Genomic DNA, 22593 nt, shown 5'->3' on the forward strand with positions numbered 1-22593 from the left:
TAAAACAATGGATTATAATTGTATTTCAATTTCTTTTTTACATAAACCATAAAAGTATTATTACATACCTCTCAGTAATATCTACAAAAATATATACAGCACACACAAATGATGACTCATCAGGTCGCCATTACAGATAATGTACTTATTCAGATAAGATCGCATAGCCGACGTGACGTCAGAAGCGCGAGCGTCCCTCCGTACGTACACAGGAATAATATTACATTTTTCGTTTACTAAGGTACCTGGTCATAATGTAATTTTCTAAACCAACTTGTCTTATTAACATGCACTCGTCGATGGAATTTTGTCTATGAAAAAGTACCCGCTGAATCCTCTTTCGATATAGATACTATATCGAAAGATTATAATATAGATACTAGAATACTAGAACGGCCGCCGGTGCGCCTCGCGACACCACTCCTGTTAGGCCTTCCCTCTGACGTCACGCGACGCTCAATTATACAAAATAAACTTGTAACAGATGCGACCCGCTAACAGGTTCACCTCTTTTATCTCTAACTTGTTCGTAAGTTAATAAATAGTTACTTATCATGGTCTTTATAATATCTATACATATATACAATATACGTTCTTCATCGACACAGTTAGGTATTATTCCCAGAACGGAATGGTGTATTCAGTTTATGCATAATTTAAACAACACACCCCTACACACTCGCCATAAAAATATACTAACACTTTCATACACTTTACTACTTCAGGAAAACAAAAATTTACAAAAGAAATACAAAATTAGTACCTAAAGTAAAGCTATTATTTATTGTAATTCTGAACAACAAGTATGAAACAATCTAATCTAAATTATAATACCTACACCTAATGTACAGCTCCCTAACTGTTAGTATGATCTAGGCCACAACTGTACACTGACGAACTTGTCTTTTATTATTTATCAGGTGCTATGTATTGTACAAGCGTGTGCACACTTTAATCACCATCAATGTCACTAAACACCCTTCGTGCGTTACTACATGTGCACTATGTAGGTACCTATAAGGCATTTTTTATCATACACAAAAGCTCTCATGTCACATTAGAATACTAACAAGTATGTATTCACAACATACCGATTCGTCCAGAAGCATGAAATTTTCAAATACAACATTTTACAGAAATACAACATACAACAATATTTAGAAGGAATTGTTTGTCTAACAGACGTGACAGATATCATCCGTTATATTTTGTATTGTTTTTTTAAAAAAGGAAGTCGCAACATGTTCCGGAAGTTGAGATTTATAGTCGTGAGTATTGATTGTCCGAGCGGGCGCAATCCAGGTCAGTCCCGCACGTCGTTATCCATGTCGAGCCGCCGGCGCACCCACTCGAACATCGCCTCCTGCCAATAAACAGACATTATAATTTCTCCCCACCACGATAGCCACAGATGGACTTCCCGGAATCAAGTCCGACATTGAACTCATCACAAGAATAACAGAAGCTTTAATAATCGAGACTAATATAATTATGTAATATTCTATGAACAGATTTCAAAGTTATACTACCTATTTTTACTTTTCCAACACCATGTAAGTGAGTTAGTTGTTAGCAGTGGTAGTAACACCATGGCATGCAGTGTTGCGGTACTTACTGCGCGTGAGCAGTGGGGGTTGGCGGAGGCGGGGCGAGGGGTGGGGTGGTCGGGGGTATATCGTGAGAGGAAGGGAGCTGGAGGCAGCGGGGCGTCAACGAATAGCATGACATGAGTGGTACTCGCGCCGCAGCACTTGTGGGACAATGGGCGGTGTGGAGGTCGCGACCGTCGCCGCGGTAAGAGCGCACTGACTGGCTACTACTAACATTATAAACCTATAATTACTAACCTACAGTACAAAAATAACATCCCTCAACTCGCGCGACGCAATATTTACAAAAGAGAATTCCTAGCCTACCTACTATAATCGATTGCACAAATTCTGATTCACCCTGCTGATTGACTTTTTATTCACCCGTGACCTTATCGGGTTCAGACAGTTATGGAGTATAATATACCTACCTACTTGAAAAGAATTGTAAGCTTTCGCTCTGTATGAAGAATTTCTGTTGAGTTTAAACAGTAAAAGAGGACGGATAGAGATCGATCTGTTTGCATAGAGTGACATGTAGGTCAGCTAATATTGTCAGGTTTCCTAGATAGTACTACTACTAGTGAATTTGAAAGACGGGATTGAAAATAACCGGCCTTATTCGTTATTTGTACGACGAAAACATAATATTTATAACCGTTTTTCATGGAATGTGACACAAAATTCCATTCTTACAGAAAATTAGTTAAATTCTATGGAAAGTTTATTGCAACGTTACGATTAACTATGCACCTACTTATAAGATGTTTATAGAATCCACTTATGGATCGCGCGTCAGCGCAACTCGTTTTTTCCACGGTCGAATTATTATTCAAATTACCAAGAAGCACTCGAGATTCTATTTTGTTTTTTTTTTCTATAGCGGTCGTGCTTTACGTCAGAGTATATCTGAGGAAAAGAGGTGTCCAAGTAACTCATTACTAGCAGTACTCATGGGTGAGTGTGGGGGCGGGGGCGGGGGCGGGGGCGGGGGCGGGGGCGGGGGCGGGGCGGGGGCGGTCAGTCGGCGTGGCGCGCGAGGTGCGCGTTGTCGGTGTAGTCGTCGTAGTCGCGCGGCGCGTCGAGCTCGTCGTCGCGCTCGTCGTCGCGGTCGTCGCGCGGGTCGTACTCGTCGGGCGCATCGTCCTCGTCGCTGGCGGCGCCGACCTCGCGTGCCGGCAGCATCGGCGCTGACTCCTGCGCAGGCTCATACTCGCACCCACGACCGTACCGATTCATACTCCTCATATTTATACGTCATTGTTATCTGAATTGCAATTTTCCTGAATATGATGGGCGATACGGTCGCGGAATCGATTGTTAAAAGATTACCCTGCGTCCCGCAGTGTTAATTTTGTTATGTTAAGTAGTTTCCCCGTGTTAGTCGGTGAATAATTCAGCACCCGCACCTGGGTCAGACCTGATGCATGTAGGTATGCGACGAAGTAGAGGTGACGGGAAACGTTAGGGACCTGCGGTGCCTATTGTTGAGTTTTTTATGAGTTCTGTTATGACTTCAATACTTTTGTAGATCATGTGAGATTTTCCCGACATTTTCGTCAGCTCTACTATCGTAGCAATGCTAAGTAAGTACACTATGTTCTTGTTAGAATCACTACAAACTCAATACACACTCTTCACTAAGTTACCGCTCTTCACCAAGTCGCGCAGCTTTCATCTGTTCTTCGCGCATAGCCCATACACTACACAGACACACATACACTTAATAGGTCGTCACGTCAATTTGAGGGCAGTGTGTCCGGCTGCCAGGGTTGCTACGTACATTGCTGGCTCGTGGTGAGGTGTAGAGTTATCACTTATTATTGAAGGTGGATGGAAACTGCGTGACTTAGTGGGTGGTTTGGAGGGCGCCATAAAGTGTGAAGTGCCACGCACCTTGTTGGGTCTCCATCCGCAGCCGGGCAGCGGCAGGCCGTCGGGCCCCAGCGGGCACGGCGCGTCGAGCCCGGGCACGCCCTGCTCCCCTTTGTCCCCCTTGTCCCCCTTGCGGCCCCGCTTGCCGGCCGGCCCCTGCAACACGCGCCGCACACTGTACGCACGCCCGGATGCCAGCGCACAGACCGATTTCAAGTCTTTTTTTTTAATTACTTATATTATATTATAGTATTCGACAAAAGAATGTAACGAGATCGTTCGCTCTACATTTTAAATAAGTAGGTAACTAATGTATTATTTAACTATTCGGTTTTGTGCATAGATCAGATATATTTGTGACTTTGATAAATTAATAAATATCAGAAATAATCAGAATGAAAAAGATCTTGTTTGTAAAAATGTAAGCACATTTGTATAGGAATTGTTCATAAAATTGAGAATATATTATAAGTCCATCAGCTTAATGTTTTACCCAATTGCTGAGTAATAATGATTCTTCATGCATTCACTAGGCTTTGTTATAGGTAACATGTCTGTGTTCGGTAATGACGCGGCATTACAAGATGGTAGGTAATTGCGAAAAATTACGTTTTTTTATTGTCACTCAGAAATGTAATATAATAATGTTATTGTTAGTAGTAGTCAAGTCGGAGTAGTGTTAGCGAGCGACATGCGGGCGACATGCGGGCCGCGGGCGGGCGTCGTGCGGCGCGCGGCGGCACTTACTGGTTCTCCTTTATATCCCTTATCGCCTTTTGGACCCTACCGAACAATCACAGTCGTTATTCCATTAAGAATGCAGACATACGTAATTATATCTATTAGAAAAAATAGTTGTCGTAAAAATACTGACCTCTTGTCCAGGAATTCCGTCAGTTCCCTGAAAATCATCGGCGAAAAATATTAGTGGAATAGATATTTTAAGAATTGACTTATTACTAATGTAGCCAATGAATTATAGATTAGTCATTATAAAATCCACATTCTGATGTGTACACAACATTAAGGTTATAAACACTTGTCTCCAAACCGGTGAAGAGTAAGCCCCGCGTGTGCCCCGTACGTACCGGCAGTCCGGGGTCGCCGCGCTCGCCCTTCGCCCCCGGCTCGCCCTGCGCGCCCTGCACACCGCACACACGTCCACAACGTTACTAGTGCTACTCGTACCTTATCAAATATCTGTTCACCCTCGTGGGATTGAAGTTTAAAATGGTTTAGTTTACAATTAGATTTCTTATGCATCTAAGTCACAGATTACTTAATAGTGACCAAGGTAATGAATAACTTCAGAATTTAAATTTCGAAATTAGTTAACTGATCCAGTCATTCCTGAATTACTCGGATTTGATCTAGTTCATGTATACTTAAGAAATAGAAGTGTGTGTATGGCTTACCTTCATGCCGTCGAGTCCGGGCGGCCCCTGCAGAACAACACAGTGTCACTGTCGCCACACGCCACACGCCACACACACGTCTGCCACACGCGCGCCACACCGACCGCTTCGTACGCACCGTTAATTTAGCACTACTTGAATGAAAAGTAGTATTATGTACCAAGGAGTAACCGGAAAGAGAAGTTGGCATAATTATGAATATAGCTGAATAAAAAGAGCACACGTCATTTCCGCAGTGCTGTCTGGCGACTTCCCCACCCGCCTTAGCAAATGAACCATCGCCAATTCCTCTTTCAGATTGCTCTATGATTATGTACAGTATATTTGTCTCCGAATAAAAGAAGTGTTGCATTTTATATATTTTTTTGCATGAGTGTGATTAAGTGAATGAATGTGCGAGGAGACAGTGTGACGACGTGTTGCGGCGTGTGGAGGCGTGTGATGGTGGGCAACCAGGCATGCAGACACACGAGACACATGCGGCAGGAGCGCTGCGAGCGCAGATCGCCGGCGGCAGGCGCGGACAGGAGGCAGTCAGCGGCAGGAAGATATCGAGGGTAAGAGAAAGGCCGATATGCACGACATGCAAATGTTTATTTTTGTTCAAAATAATTTGTAAACAACAATAATTTATGCTCTCGTGATGTATGTATGGTACAAATGACAACTTTTGACTCTCATAAAAAAACTAAATCCTTATTAGCTAATATGCTTATCATACGATACGATAGTACAGAGATAGAAGGAAATATTTATAAAATGTGTCAGCGCGGAGTGACGTCGACGTGGACCAGCGGCACGCGGCCCCACACCCGACGCCTCGCGACACACCGGCCAGCCGCCGCATTCGGGGCTGCGGTAGCCTAACAACTTCATTATTAGCATTTGTACATTTCATTTCCCATTGGCCGGTCTAAAGTCTAAAATACGTTTCCGAAACATAATATCCGTAAAACAACATTTCATGAAAAAAAAATACTGAAAAGTAGTTTGACTTTAGTGTTTTTGATTCGTGTCACACGAACGTTTAAATAGACGTATTTTAGGCTGTAGACAATAATAATGTTATATACAAGAGTTAAGTTATTATTTAATTAACAATATTATAAGATAAGATTAAAGTTGATACGCACAAGTCAACATTAAGAAGGTAACACATTAGAAGAGGGCGGACGGGGGCTAGCGCGGCGCGAGACGGCCGGGGCCTCGCCGCCCTCGGGACGGTAGCACGCGGGTGACTCGCATCATTGTACACGATTTACTGTACCTATATACTAGTACTGGTGGCTCGAGCGCACACGCCGCAGGTTCGTTTTACAATCCAGCTTGCTCATAAACAACGCGCATTACAGCGCGACCGCTTGCGGTGGCTGCGGCGCACGCGCCTGGCCCGGCACGCACTCTCCACTAACATCTTCCACATTCGCACAGGTATACGAGATAATGATAAGCCTTATATTCAATCTTGGGCGACATTATAAATAATATCTATTAGGAAATACAATTTTGAAAGATATGATGAAATGCTTTTATAAAATTACATTGCAGTACTTACTATAAAATATTACGCGAGACTTAAAAGTATATCACATAAACTATATGTACCGTGATCGATGTACCTTACACTTACAGACACATGCATTTGCTGAGGTATCACTTGGCACCTGGTCTATTTTTAACAAGTTTGATTTCCAAAATATACATACCATTTTAAAAATAGTGACTCTGATCGTCGATTTCTTACATATTTTCAATACCTACTATTTATATTCAATACAATTATTTGAGAAGTTTAGAAGTAAATACCATAATTACGCGTAAGATATTAAGCGAGTTTCAGAAAAGATGGATAAAGATAAGAATTATTATAGTGCAGATACACATACACTCTGCTGATGTTGTTGCGCACAATGTTGATAGGCCGATATACAAAGAATACTTAGTAACGGAGGTTTTAGGGAAGAGTCGCGAAAGGAACATAATTAGGAACTGACATGCTTTACATCTAAATTATTTACAAAACGTGAAACTGAGGGCATCGAAAAATTATCAAAATAGGATCAGTTCGTTATAGTCAGTAGAACAACTTCACAAGAGATATTTTAATTTATGTACCTATTATTTTTCTTTACACAGGCCGGTAACACTTACGGTCTAACTTAACATCGAGGTAACCTTAACGACTAGGTACGGCTAGCGAGTACGTACAAATATTACAAATTTACATCGGTGGGCTGCGGGTGTGACGTGGGGGCCGCACGGGGCCACGCGGGGGCCGCAGGTAGCGAAGCAGGCGCGGCACGGGGCCGCGCGGGCTCCGGGCGAAGCGGCGGCAGGCGCCACTACGTGAAGGCGAAGTCCGGCGGCCAGCGGTTTTCCTGCACCACACACCGGGTTAGCTCGCGGGCGCGGCTCCACCACACGCGGACTCTACATGCGACACGGTGACGTCTTCGCGTTTTCCGTATTAGTATCAAGGCTAGACATGTCGTGGAACCGCGACCGTCATTAGCATCTACGGGTTACCACCAAACCGCATGCTGATCTGTCACCGCTCGTCGTGGTGTTATTATGTTAGTATGTGAGGGCACTAGCTGGTCTCGGCGGCACTCACCCGGGGCCCGGAGTCTCCCGGCGCGCCGGCGGGGCCCTGCGGGGGAACCTCCGATCAGTACTCGTATTGGTCTACAAGATAAGCACGCTCTCGTGTGTTCGTTTAGATACTCACCGGCAGTCCCATCGGCCCTGCGTCTCCTTTCTCGCCTCGTTCGCCCTGAAATGGAAGTAACAGTCGGTCGGTAAGTCTTAGCGTTTCGTTCGTTAAAAACATGGTATGAAGGGTGAAGGTAGCGTGTGGTACCGGTTTGCCGCGCGTGCCGGGCTCGCCTTTGTCGCCCTTGATGCCGGGTGGGCCGGCCACGCCGGGGGGGCCCGCTGGCCCTGGCGCACCCGGGGGACCCATCACCTGCAACACATAACACTGTTACGTTCCACCCACACGACGGAGCTCATTACACGTCCCGCCACCGACGGACAACCGACACAGTAGCTGGGAGCCTTTTGTGCATTATTGTTTTTTTAATAAATAAATAATTTTGGTTTACCATTTTGAAGTTATGATATCTGTCAGTAGAATTCCAACAAATGTAAATAATTGGAAAGAAATCTTCTATGGCCGTATCACTGGATGTGCTATTGTAATTAAGTCTATGTATGACTCCTCCCTGGGGCGAGAGAGTAACGGTTACTTGCTGAGCTGCTTAGTGCGGACTTCCTGGCTAAAAGGGATCTCATTGTAAAATAGTATAGAATGTTGTTTTTAATTATGTTTAACTAACCTGTAAAAGAATCATAATTATTCTACATTTTATAAAAAAAGCGAAAGCTTATTTTACAAAATTACATAAAAAAGTAACTGAAAACGTTGAAATCGTATTCCTTACAATAACTCTCAGATGAAGAGTATCTTTGAAGACGGTAACATACTGTAGGTAGTAGAATATAAAGGGATGTATAATTATGACTATACTTACTATTTCATGTCCGTACAGCTCGTAGCCGGTGCCGTCGCCCTGCAAGTTCAACGGTGGGCATAAAGATTAACAGTTCGTGTGATCTATACTGGAGGCATTATTAATGCAGATGGCATTTTTACGAACTTTAATATCTTCTTCTATCGTGTGGGTTGTGAGGTGGATTACCAGCCACAGTAACCCTGGCTATGATTGAGCCGTCCAAGCCCTTGAATGGCTCATGTAACGACTACGTATTTATATCAGTATGTAGTAAACGGGACTAACGGCTTAACGTGCTTTTAGAAGTACGAATCATCTTCCTTTCGGACAATCAGGTGATCAATAGGAATCACAAAGTGATCTGTCCACATGTCCATGTCGACCGGGAATTGAACCCAGGGCCTTCGGATCATGATCCCAATGCTCGAGTACTGGACCGCAGAGGCCGTAACTTAGTTATTCGAACTTATTTCAAAGCGACGAAGACGAATGATGTTCTTTATACAATTCCACCATGCACCAATCGCGGAGTATAAGTTGGCAGTAAATAGTTACTTGTCGTCTCCTCAGCTTCCTATACTTCTGGTGAGAGCCGCCGCATACCGCACCACCTCGCCGAACACCGGCCGCAACACCCCGCAACACCGCCGCAACACAGCACCACACCGCCGCAACACAGCACCACACCGCCGCAACACAGCGCAATACGGCGCAATACCGCAGATACACACCGAAAACAAACACACAGCGACACGTTACTTGCGAATTTCAAGAAAATATAAATTATTTTATGGTCATAAGGGATCCTTGCGAGATAATATGCAGCACTTCTCTGTCAGTACTACCTATCTTTTCACGAAACGTGTCGACGATTTTTTGAACCCTCATAACTCAGGTTTGGATTATACCAGATAAACCAAATCTCAGGATACGTTGTCAGAAGTAGATTTATTGAACAATCAAAATTTCAAATGCATATCTATTTATACTTTCGATTTTATTAATTTGTAAAAAATGCCGATTTTGACACTTCCTGACTGACTCACGGACGATTGTCGTATTTACAAGGTACCTACTTCCAGATGTCTTAGAAAGCTGAAATTGAGCATGTCGCACCGTAACTTGATTGATAGCACTTTGCTGCTAGAAATAGTCGAACCTTCTGTTGGTAAATTGATTGTCCCAACAAAAACATTTTCATGTAAAATGTGGCAAGACGAGATCATATCGATCACAATGTCAAAAAGTTATCAGATCTCATGTGGAGCCAAGCTTCTAACTCTACACGGGCTAATTATATATAATATACAAATCCAATGTTTACAAACTCTTTACGTTAGGCAAAATATGGGGCTTGTCCGTTTATTTCCTTCAAGAAAATAATAATAATAAAAAATAAATTCTTTATTTCACAAATTTTTTGTTACATGGTGGCCGAGACCTCCCATTACGTAATCCTAGGATACTTGTGGCGGGAATGTCTCTCAATTCCCAAGGGGTAGGACAAGAGCATAACAGAACGGCAATTAACAATAAAGTTGCCCATATTTACGGTATTGACCAATAGACGACGGGTATACTACTACTACTACTATGCAGATAAAGTCTCTACTTCAAGTGAAACTGCCGTTCCCCCAGATATACACGCTCAGAACGTTTAGAGGGTGCGCTGTCGAACATTTGCCTGCTGGTCGCTCGCATTCTTCGTAGTATTTAGGGTATTCAGGAAATTGTCTATTTACCCTATTTTAGCACTACTTATTGGTCTAATAGAAAGTTGGTGAGCTGTGTACTTAGTTCATCTTCCGAGGGATGTACCTCTGACAACCCCAATTAGGATATAATCGTGAGTATATGTTGTTGTAGCACTACTGAGTAATTTTCTTAAAAATGGCTATGGACTGAGAAATAGTTTGACTTGAAGTAGAGACGTTTATCTGCGTAGATAGCATACGCTTCGTCTGTTGGTCGAAACCCTCGATATGGTGCGCGCTGCGTCATGCGGTGCTGTTGCTGTGTCTCAAATTCTAAAAAAAAGAAGTGAACCGAAAACATTTTCATGTAAAATATTGCCATGACGAGATCGTATCGATCGGAATTTCAAAAAGTTATCAGATCTCACACAGAGCCAATATTCTTACACGCTCTAACTACCTATACGAACCCCAAGTTTAAAATATGTGTGGGCTGGCAATTTATTGAGTATTCAATGCCATTCTGCTGTATAGTTCTTGTCGGAACGAAACGGACAAGCGCATTATTTTGCCTAACGGTTAGAGTTTGTAAACTTAGGGATTGTATAGGTAGATAGGACGTGTAGAGTTAGTACGTTATGACGTTCAAATTACCATCATGGATTTAATTACAATGGCGAGTTGCTATAATATCTTCCAAAAAAGTGGGAATGATTCCATGATATATTTGTTCCACGGGATGAAAGGAGCATCGCACATTCCATGTTTTTCTTCACTGACAGTGTGGTAGAGACTTTCAATAAGACTAGTTTGTATTTACGTGTGTTGTAGGTACTGACCGAGTCTCCCTTGTCGCCCTTGTCCCCCTTGAGGCCGGGGTACCCGGGCGGGCCGGGCAGGCCGGGCGCGCCCAGCATGCCGGGCGAGCCCATGTCGCCGTAGTCGCCCTTCTCGCCCTTCGGACCCATCTCGCCCTGAAACATATTCATCAAACATAAGAATATAATTCTTGTAGATCTTAATCAAAATGGTGTCGGTGTCGATATTGATTCCCAGTTTTGGTAGTCAGTCCTCGTCTGATACTAGATCAGGCCTGGATATCTAGTGATCAAACCCTCGTGCCGTCCTTTTTCATTCATATCACATTAATTTCTTTCATCATTTTTAAATGTAAGTTAAATATTAAGCATTCTATATCTTAAGAGATTTATAAACTTCAACTTTTGCAGAAGATAATACTTATGTTAAGTGTTTATTAATGAGAGCAGGTGTGTCATGTGTGTGTGTGTGTGAGGTACGCACTGGTCGTCCTGGCGGGCCCTGGACGCCGGGGGAGCCGTTGAGGCCGTCGAGGCCGGCCGGCCCACGCGGACCCAGCTCGCCTGTCTTGCCTGAAACATACGTACACACATCTCACTCTCTTCTTCCATATATAGCTGGAAAAGGACAGATACAGAACAGCTCTAAAGCTCTCGAAGAATTTGATTGAACAATTTCAGTATTATTTAATAAAATTATTTTAATTTTTACTTTTTGCGAATTGGAAACAAAAAACACAGCGTTAGTAACTAACCTCCTCCTCGTTAGTAGGGCGCGTGACGTCAGGCGGCGCCGGGTGCTCTAGCGAGTACAGCGCGGTGTCTGCGGCCACTATACACTACACTACCATTGCCGCACAACATCCAACGACCGACAGAAATGGGCGCTAGCAGATGGTGTGCGGCAGTAACCCGCCGTCATTTGTACCACACGTGACGTAAGCTATGCGGAAGTGAGCGAGTGCATGCAGCGTGCTCGTGCCGTGCTGCGCGTGCAGTTACCCGCTTGCCGCGCTTGCCGCGCGCGCCCTTGTCGCCGGGCGGGCCGGCCGGGCCGGGCGCCCCCGCCTCGCCGCGCTCGCCGCGGGCGCCCTCCGCGCCTTCAACACACCACACGTCACCGGCGGCTCGCTCGTGCCTACGCTACCCGGGCTGCTCGTGTGCGGATCGTTCGACACCACGTGCCGTCTATTGATGGGACTACGGGTCCGAGGACACCTCGTTGTGTGTGGTCAGTTCGAACGATCCGTCGACGATCGCCCGCATCTACCACATTTAGTTGTAAGCGTCTACAGATCTAACCGAATCATTACTGTGCGCTCAGTAGCCGAGCTGTGAAATTAGTAAATAGCTCTATCTACGTATCTAGTAGTATCAACCGTGTACTGTGAGGTGATAGTGGCGGTCGTACCGGGCGGTCCGGGCGGGCCGGGCGGGCCCTCGATGATGCCGGTGGGGAAGGCGTCACCCTTCAGCGTCGTCGTGAACCCGCGCTCGCCCTTGTCGCCTCGGTCGCCCTGTAAATTACAAGATTGCTGCTGTTAATGTTATTATTTACATGTTTACGCAAACCCATCATCAACATAAGCTCATATAAAAGAACTGCCTCTTGAGGTGAACTCAAAACGGTTACTGTTGAAAATGATGGCTTCCATTATTATTTTTCATCTGTATTTTCAAAATTACATCAGGTTGGATTTCCCACTACAGCAATCAAACACTCCGCTAGGCATCGTTAATATTATAGCAATCGATTGTGAAGTATACTAACTTTATGTCCATGCGGTCCCATGGCCCCGGGAGGCCCCTGCGGGCCGGCGGGTCCGGGTGGCCCCGGTTCGCCGGGGGCCCCGGGTGGGCCGGGCGGCCCCGCGCGTCCGTCATGTCCTGGCAAGCCCTCCCCGCCGGCGGGGCCCGGCGGGCCCGGCGGTCCTGGCTCTCCTGGCTCGCCCTGCAATTTTAAATGTTTGTTTGCATCTGCAGTCTTGAATCCGCTATTACACTACACGGTTTCATGTGACGATTTCAAGGGCCCTGATCATTGCAGCGCTTTTACAGTACAACTAAATCGAGACCGTAATCACGTCGTAAGCCTTACTACACCACCCAGACTAACTTAGGGTCCCTTGAAATCGAGTTGTGTAATAGCGGCATTATCTCGAGTTTTTCTTACATCATCAGTTGTGCACATTTTGTTCTGATCAACACATATGCTGCAAGAGAAACTCGCAAGTGAAAGGCAAGACATTGTACGTAAGACCAGTGCTGGAACAATCACGCGTATCATGCATTTTTATTTTATTATAATAAATAGACAAAAAAATAAGAAGCTTTACTGATATGAGTAATGACAATTCTAATTTCGGAAGGAAAATAATTCAATGATTAACACTGAAAATGGTTCATTTTATATAAATGAACGGGAGGTGTGTTGTAGAAGTTATTGTAGAATATTATAAGGTATCTGTTGAGAATGTTATCTTGGAATAGGAGTTACCAATATCGGTTTGACAGTAAGCAGAGAGGAGTAGTTGAGAGAGACAGAGAGAGAAGGAGTCGCGAGAGACTGACCTTGAGCTGTATGATGGTCTGCGCGGAGATGTTGTGTCCGGCGGCCTGCAGGCCCTACAACCAGCAACCACGGGCGCTGAGGACGCGGCGGCGGACCATACCTCCACACTATTTGTCCACGTTACTATGTATTTACAATATCACTAAAAGTTTTCTATCCTGCGTAACGAGGACATATCGTGTCAACAGTAGACGTCCGCCGTCGCCTCCATTATAAATATTATAATCTTTATACCGCACTAAATTATAAACAAATTATAAGAAGCGCAAAATAACTGCAAGTAAAGTACATAATTGAACATAAACCACAGACACCGTAACAAGCGTGGCACACGACGCGTGCGTCGGCACCAAGGGACATGTACCTTCACTGCTATGATCTCGGCGGTGGTGTATGGACTGACTTTGAAGTTGTCCACTGATCTTTTCACGCCCTGTAACCGCCGTAGCATTTTGTATTTAATCCCAGCATTGCATGCAACATATTCAATAGTCAATACAACTCTCATTTGTTTGTAAAAATAGTCATGATGTCTGCTACGTAAGAATCTGTTTATCTTCACAACGGTGTTGTTTTGTAAAAAGTTAAAAAGAATGGTCCTGGAAATTCGTTTATCAGGAATAGCAATCTCTTATTTTACTATACAACTAGATATTTTATCCAGAAGTATTTTTGATTTAGTTGTCAGAGCATCTCTTATATCAAACAGTAAAGTTATGTGCCATATTACTAACAGAAGGGGCATACAACTCTGTCTTCGGTAACTGCTGGACACAGATTTTACTCAGTGCACGTTACATTATTTATTGAAAATTGTTTTTTTTCCAAAGTGTGTGTTTCCCACACCATTGAAGGTGCTGGTCTCACCTTGACTGCGGAGAAGACGTCAAAGCCAGGACTGCCGTGCTCGCCCTTCTGCCCCTTGTCCCCCGGCCGCCCCTGGAACGTGCACACCACACATGTTATTGTATCGTTGTCTCCATACTTCATATATTACCTACTGGTCATGATCATCATCATTATTGTTTACAGCCGTTACACAATATGCTGCTGGGTAATCCTCTTCTTCATTGAGCCGGTATTGTTGTGTCACTTTTGGAAGATTATAAGTACTAGGTAATATGATAGGTTCACAGTCAAAAAGGTCTCTGCTTGAAGGATGATAACGGTCTGTTCAAAAGGAAAGTGACATCAGATTAATGAATTAATCTAGCCACAACATTAACGAGACCGATTGAGTTCAAAGAGGCACTTATTTCTGCTAAAAGACTCTTGTTTTGTGACAAATTAAAATCTATTCATTTTAAATAATAATAATAATTAAACTGTCTTAAGGGGCCTCTACGTGTTGGCTTCGGCCCCACGCACGCCTTCCAAAAGTCCGGGCCTCCATAGGCCCGAGATATGAAAAAGACATACAAGAATAATAATAATAATAATCATTTATTTCGGACTCATCCACATTGATTACATCCATATTTGTTAGTAAAATTGCAAGCTTACAAAACTAGTGTTAGTAACATACAAATATATTGAAATGGCAAATATATTAATATATTTGTTACGTCATCATCCCCTATGTATAATGCTGACTACACCCCAACGCTGCACACGGCACTAATATATGACGCCATTGATGGCCTAGATTGTTTCGCAATAGAAACTGGAAACTGCTGAAGCAGCGGCGCATCGGAAGCGCGTGTGACCTCGAAGACGAGCCCTGGGAACCACTTTGACACACGCATCGGTCGGGTCGAGTTGTGGATTAGTATTAAGTTAATTAAGTAAAACAGTGTATTTTTTCTATCTTGAAGAAATTCCAATAAATTAATTTGTAGAAATTTCGGTTTTTTTTACATCCTTCGACTGTCGCTTTCGTAATTGGCGCAGTCGGTAGGATACTCGCGGGCTGGTTCGTGAACTACGCATTCTTCCGGACATCGAAGACACGTCGCTACATCCGCGGACCACCTGGAGGCTTTCAAGTCCAGTTCGAGTATCCTGAACCTACGGGAGCTGCACAGCCAGGAGGAGTATCCAGAAATTGATACTGCAGAGAAACCGAGATGTATATGTGAGTTACTGAATATATTTCTTATTCGTGTTGCTCTGTTAGTTCCTAGTTCCTTTCCAAAATTTTTCGTAACGTAAAATCAACGCCGAGCGACTCTGCAATCAGGCAGGCTCGCAGGCAACGTAACGTAGATTTAGGTAGAATTATAGATAGCCCTGATTTAGGTAATATTTTAGAGGATATTTTTGAAACGAAAGTAAATATGTCTCACGACCCTGATGTAATTTATAAGGCACTTCGCCCTGTCCCCGAATTTGACGGGAACCCTAACGTTCTCGTTAGATTTATAAAATTATGTGACGCACTGGTAGTAAGTTACATGTCAACTGCTCAGGGCAGTGAATTAGGAAACTTATGTCTAATTAACGGCATCTTGAATAAGATAACTGGACCTGCTGCGACGATTATAAATTCAAATGGTGTACCAGACAACTGGCAAGGTATCCGTGATGCTTTAATCAACAACTTTGCTGACCAAAGGGACGAGACAGCTCTTTACAATGATCTGTCACTCGCTATGCAAGGCTCTAAATCTCCTCAAGAATTCTATAACCATTGCCAGACTTTATATAGCACCATAATGACATATGTGACATTGAATGAAACCTTATCCACCACTATCGAGGCTAAACGTCAGCTTTACAAGAAGCTTACGTTACAGGCTTTTGTGCGAGGACTAAAAGACCCTCTAGGGTCTAGGATCAGGTGCATGAGACCTCCTACTATTGAGAAGGCCTTGGAATTCGTACAAGAGGAACTAAACGCCCTCTATCTCCAACAGCGTAACGATTCGCTACCTAAAGCTCAATTACAGGGTAAACCAACCCCTACCTTTTTACCACCGGTACCTGTACCAGTACATAAACCATTTAATATGCCACCGCAGCCATTCAAATTTTACTCTCCCCCTCAGCAGCATATGAGATTCAACCCACAGCCTCAGAATCCCTTACCTGGACCTTCACGCACGCAGCAAATGTTCCGTGCGTTGCCACCCAACTATAACCCACGCAGTAACGTATTCCGTTTACCGCAAAGGAATCCAGTTCCCACGCCTATGAGTGGTGTCCAACATTTTACACCAAGAAACCTACCTTTGACAGGACATGACTGGAGGAGACACGGGAATCCACCCCCAACAAACTACTTCAAGACTCGTGAAGTAAATGTTAATGAGTGTGCGACCGACTATGATAACTACTACTACTATCCAGATTACTATAGTGACATGACTTACCAGCCGACTTATGACAATGACTATTATAATAGCTATCAAAATTACACTCAGTATGACGATAACTATAACTTACCGTGTCTGTACGAAGAGACATCCCCAGCTGACGTTACTGTACTTACCGATGAGAAAGACGAAACAACCACCCCCTCTGTAGGTGAAAATTTTCAGGAAACCCCGAATACAAAAAGACTAAAATAGAGGTTAATTTGCAAACACAGCGTCAATTACCCTTTATACAGATTTCAAATCCACCTTTGAAACTGTTAATTGACACCGGGGCTAATCAATCATTCATAAGCCCGGAAGCTGTAAAAAAATACTATCCCCACTTGCCACTTAACCATGACCCCTTTGAAGTGACTAATGTGCATGCGACATCTAGAAATAATTACTCAATAACTATACCTTGCTTTCCAGAGTTAAACGACAAAAATGAAATTAAACTGTTCATATATCATTTTCATAATTTTTTCGACGGTCTAATCGGGCTTGACCTATTAACGGATTGGGAAGCTAAGATCGATTTAAAATCACTATCCTTAGCAACTAAACATGCCGTAAATCCAATCAATGTACATAATTCGCGCAATACAAATTTGTATGAAAACATTATACCGGCACAAAGTACAAAATTAATAAAAATACCTATCCATACCTCGGATGGCGATGCATACATTCCGAGACAGATCATATGTAGTTGTATTATTCATGAATGCTTGACAACAGTAAGTAACAATCGTGGAATATTAGAAGTCGAGAATCCGACACCTAATGACGTTATCTTTTCCCTAGACAGGCCCGCACAGGCAGAGTTATACAATATCGAGTGCACGCGTACTGACCGCGCCCATAATGATCGCGCGAAACGTGTATTAGAACGATTACGTACGGATCATATGAACGCAGAGGCAAAAGCGAACCTGGAATCTTTATGTTCGCAGTATGCAGACGTGTTTTATCTGGAAGGTGAACCCCTTACATTCACTAACCAAATTAAGCACAGTATAAAAACCACCGATGAAGTTCCTATCTATACAAAAACTTATAGATATCCGTATGTACACAGGCAAGAAGTTAGGGAACAAATAGACAAAATGTTGGAACAGGGTATCATTAGACCTTCCCGCTCCGCGTGGAGCTCACCAATCTGGATTGTGCCGAAGAAAGCTGACGCCTCTGGTAAAACTAAATGGCGACTCGTTATAGACTTCCGTAAGTTAAACGAGAAAACCCTGGATGACAAGTATCCCATACCCAACATAACAGACGTGTTGGACAAGCTGGGACGATGTCAATATTTCACCACCTTGGACTTAGCCAGTGGGTTTTATCAGGTTGAGATGGAAACATCAGATGGATCCATCCCAAAAACAGCTTTCAATGTCGAAAACGGACATTACGAATTTTTACGCATGCCAATGGGACTCAAAAATAGTCCATCAACGTTTCAACGTGTCATGGACAATGTTCTCAAAGAATTGCAAAATACTGTATGTCTCGTTTACCTCGACGATATTATAGTCTTCAGCGCTTCACTACAGGAGCACATGGTAAATCTGGGTAAAGTCTTTCAAAAACTTCGTGAATCTAATTTTAAGATTCAGATGGACAAGTCTGAATTTCTTAAATTAGAAACACCATATCTCGGGCATATTATCAGTGGAGAAGGCATCAAGCCTAACCCAGATAAAATAGCCGCCATACAAAAATACCCTATTCCGAAGACAACCAAAGAAATTAAAAGTTTTCTAGGGTTGTTAGGATATTATCGCCGTTTTATTCCGGACTTGTCTAAAATCACAAAACCTATGACCTCTATGCTCAAAAAGGGTGTAAAAATAAAACTTACCCCTGAATACGTTCAGAGTTTTGAGCACTGCAAAACACTGTTAACTAACGATCCGATTTTACAATACCCGGATTTCTCTAAGGAGTTTATCCTGACCACTGACGCATCGAACATCGCGTTAGGAGCTGTTTTATCACAAGGTACGATAGGCGCGGACAAACCAGTAGCCTACGCGTCGAGAACTTTGAACGATAGTGAAATAAATTATTCCACTATCGAAAAAGAACTCTTAGCTATCGTTTGGGCTACTAAATACTTCAGGCCGTACCTATTTGGCCGAAAGTTTAAAATAGTAACGGATCATAAACCGTTACAATGGCTCGTTAATATTAAAGAACCCAATTCACGGTTAACGAGATGGCGTTTAAAACTGTCGGAATACGACTACACCGTGGTGTATAAGAAAGGGAAACATAATGTAAATGCAGATGCTTTATCCCGCGTCGAATTACACAACGAAGAGACTAGTTCCATGGACGTGAACCCTTCTGAGAGGCCGCCCTCTCCATCTGGCTCTCGAACACTCACTGCCCATACGTCTCAGGAGAACCCAATCCTCGAGGTTCCTATTAGTGAAGATCCTTTAAATAAATTTCAACGACAACTAGTGTTGTCAGTAGTCGATGACGTCAAGCGTCGCCCAGCCGTTTCAAAACCTTTTGAAACACATACGCGTACCGTGGTCCAAATTTCACATACAGATTTAGAAAATGACGTTGTTAACGCCATTAAGGAATACATCAACCCAAAAGTAAAAACTGGCCTATTGATAACACCTCCCCTAGCAATGTACTCTATAATTCCCATTATCCAAAATAAATTCCGTAGTTCCGCCATGAATTTAGTGTTGAGTAAATCAGAATTAGAAAATGTAAAGGAGTACTTTAGGCAGCAGGAAATAATTAGGAATTACCACGACGGCAAGACGAACCACCGCGGAATAAACGAAACTTATTTGGCATTATCAAAACGTTATTACTGGCCTAAAATGAAGGACCAAATTTCAAAATTTATTAACGATTGTACGGTGTGTGGTCAAGGTAAGTATGATCGCAACCCCATCAAGCAAAGGTTTAATATCGTTCCTCCAGCCACCAAGCCATTTGAAATTGTACATGTGGACCTTCTCACTATCGAAAGTGAGAAATATCTAACTATCGTAGATGTGTTTTCCAAATACGGCCAAGCGTACCATCTACGTGATGGCACAGCCCTAAGTGTAATACAAGGGTTACTCCACTATGGTACTCACCATGGGTTACCTCTTAATATTGTTAGTGATAACGGCCCTGAATTCACGAATCAGATGTTCATCGAATTTTTAAAAGTACATAACATAGATCACCATAAAACACTGCCCCACTGTCCAAATGATAACGGAATCGTCGAACGCTTTCACTCCACCCTACTGGAACATCTAAGGTTGTTACGTCTAAAACAGAAAAATGAACCCGTCGTAAACTTAATGCCTTACGCAGTTATAGCATACAATGGATCTATACATAGTTTTACTAAATGTAGACCTTGTGACCTTATACGCGGCCATCTCGATCCTCGAGATCCCGTAAGCATAAATTTAACAAATCATTTACTTCAACAGTATATAGAATCGCACAGAAATCAGATGAAAGAGGTTTATAACATAATAAATGAGTCTTCTCTTCATGATCGTACAAATCTTATAGAGAACAGGAATAAGGACCGTGAGGACGAGGAGCAGTACCACCCTGATCAGCAAGTCTTCATTAAGAACCCGGTAGCAAGTCGCCAAAAACTAGCGCCTCGTTACACACAGGATAAAGTCTTGGCCGACTTACCAATTCATATTTACACCTCCAAAAAAAGAGGTCCTGTTGCTAAGTCGCGCCTAAAACGCGCCCCTAAATCTAGTAAATTGTTACAGGTTTCTGGTGATGATAGCTGTCCAGTGGGTTCGAGCGACAAAGGACATAAGACTTGAAAATCTAGATGACGGACCGGGACTCTTACCTTTTAAACTAGGACCGACAAGACTTATTTCCCATTACCACACATTTGTGCAATATGTACAAATCAACGACATTAAAGACAAAATTGACATGATAAAACTACAAATACGCGACTTTGAGACTAAACTACCGAATGACACGTATACCCTTTACGAACTACAGATAAATTATCTCTCAGAAAAACTGGATAATGTTATAGAACATTTGAGAAGTCTAGAACCCAACCGCGTTAAAAGAGGATTAATCGATGGCTTAGGCTCAGTTATAAAAAGCATTACAGGTAACCTTGATTATTCCGATGCCGTAAGATATAATGAATTAATTAAAGTTTTACAAGCAAATGAAAACAAAATCATAACTGAACTCGATAATCATGTTAGTTTGTCTAAGGAATGGATGTCGCAACATTATGAGGTAATGTCGCAACTAGCAGAGAATCAAAAACAAATTAATTCTACACTTGAGCTTTTACTAAATTCCGAATCATATAGAGAAAGCAGCTTAATTAAATATGCTAAGTTTTATCAATTACTTACTATAATTAGCGCAAACACTGAACATTTAGTTAAGGAATTATCTAGGATAGAAAACATGTTAGCATTTATACAAGCATCTAGTACTCATCATTCTATGTTAAGTACAGTTGTCTTAAAAAATATGATTAATAAGCTTAGGTTATTATACGGACGAGATAGGATATTAAACTTAGAGATTAGAAATTATTATAATATAATAAAACCAGGGTCGTATTACGTAGGAAATCAATTAGTTATACTTTTCAAAATTCCTATATTAGATATAAATACTTACAATCTATATAAATTAGCGTTAGCACCCAATAGAAATCATCAAGTCATCATACCTCCCTACCCTTACATAGCAACCGAAGGGAAATTATTCATGTACATAGAGGCTGAATGCCCGAAGGTTGAGGAGTTATACCTCTGTACAGAAAATCTCAATCATCAAATCAGAAAGCACGATGACTGTGTCCATACTTTAATCACCAACCAGTCTATTAGCAGCTTTTGCGAACCGACCACTATCGAGCTGAAGAGAGAAGCCATGGAACAGCTGGATGACAGAAGCTACATCGTGTCCTTCCCAAACCTCACAAGAACCCAACTTACCTGTGACGGCGACGACTACGATCAACTTCAAGGGAGCTACTTAGTGACGATGCCGCTACACTGTATTCTACGTACTGAAGAATTCACCATTGTTAATGAAAACGATCAAATTGCTGGCCAACCGCTGAAGCTCAAGAAAATATCCTTCACTGAAAGCCAAAAATCTACTACATCTCCACGGTTCCAGATGAACTCTATAAACCTGAAAGCTCTACATGACATTCAAAAGAAAATTACTTTACAAGCACCCATCGAAGTAGATAGTGTGGTACCACACTCACTGTATCACACAACCATCCCATTTTATGCACTTGTATTAGGTGCACTTGCACTGAGTATCATCATTTTAATACTAAAACGCCAGAAGAAATTCAACAAAATTAAAAATCATTCTACCTCTACAAAAAGCGAAACGAAATATGAAGACATAGGAGAACCAGGCAAGAGGAATCATCCCGCAATATTTTCTATAAAAACATAGAAAATAGTTGCTGTTCTTCGGGAGGGAGATGTTACGTCATCATCCCCTATGTATAATGCTGACTACACCCCAACGCTGCACACGGCACTAATATATGACGCCATTGATGGCCTAGATTGTTTCGCAATAGAAACTGGAAACTGCTGAAGCAGCGGCGCATCGGAAGCGCGTGTGACCTCGAAGACGAGCCCTGGGAACCACTTTGACACACGCATCGGTCGGGTCGAGTTGTGGATTAGTATTAAGTTAATTAAGTAAAACAGTGTATTTTTTCTATCTTGAAGAAATTCCAATAAATTAATTTGTAGAAATTTCGGTTTTTTTTACATCCTTCGACTGTCGCTTTCGTAATTTAT

The 22593-nt window shown here is 42.7% G+C and overlaps 1 protein-coding gene across 12 annotated transcripts in view; it reads right to left on the bottom strand.

Moving 5' to 3' along the window:
- LOC126370025 (collagen alpha chain CG42342) overlaps positions 1–22593 on the bottom strand; it is a 238784-nt gene continuing 216191 nt past the window's right edge. For 5 of the 12 annotated variants that reach the window (XM_050014647.1, XM_050014646.1, XM_050014640.1 and 2 more), the window contains 18 exons: positions 14346–14417; positions 13843–13911; positions 13478–13531; positions 12678–12857; positions 12318–12423; positions 11391–11479; positions 10928–11062; positions 8950–8976; positions 8413–8460; positions 7740–7844; positions 7608–7652; positions 7494–7529; positions 4880–4906; positions 4553–4606; positions 4339–4365; positions 4212–4247; positions 3486–3620; positions 2610–2786 (listed from right to left, as the gene is read on the bottom strand). In XM_050014647.1, coding sequence (XP_049870604.1) covers positions 2610–2786; positions 3486–3620; positions 4212–4247; positions 4339–4365; positions 4553–4606; positions 4880–4906; positions 7494–7529; positions 7608–7652; positions 7740–7844; positions 8413–8460; positions 8950–8976; positions 10928–11062; positions 11391–11479; positions 12318–12423; positions 12678–12857; positions 13478–13531; positions 13843–13911; positions 14346–14417 — 1422 coding nt within the window. Of the gene's footprint in view, positions 1364–2609; positions 2787–3485; positions 3621–4211; positions 4248–4338; positions 4366–4552; positions 4607–4879; positions 4907–5454; positions 5743–7493; positions 7530–7607; positions 7653–7739; positions 7845–8412; positions 8461–8949; positions 8977–10927; positions 11063–11390; positions 11480–12317; positions 12424–12677; positions 12858–13477; positions 13532–13842; positions 13912–14345; positions 14418–22593 lie in introns of those variants that run through there. The other 7 variants (XM_050014644.1, XM_050014643.1, XM_050014645.1 and 4 more) reach the window with 6 other exon arrangements.

This window comes from Pectinophora gossypiella, chromosome 10 (genome assembly GCF_024362695.1).
Source record: "Pectinophora gossypiella chromosome 10, ilPecGoss1.1, whole genome shotgun sequence".
Classification (NCBI taxonomy): Eukaryota; Metazoa; Arthropoda; class Insecta; order Lepidoptera; family Gelechiidae; genus Pectinophora; species Pectinophora gossypiella.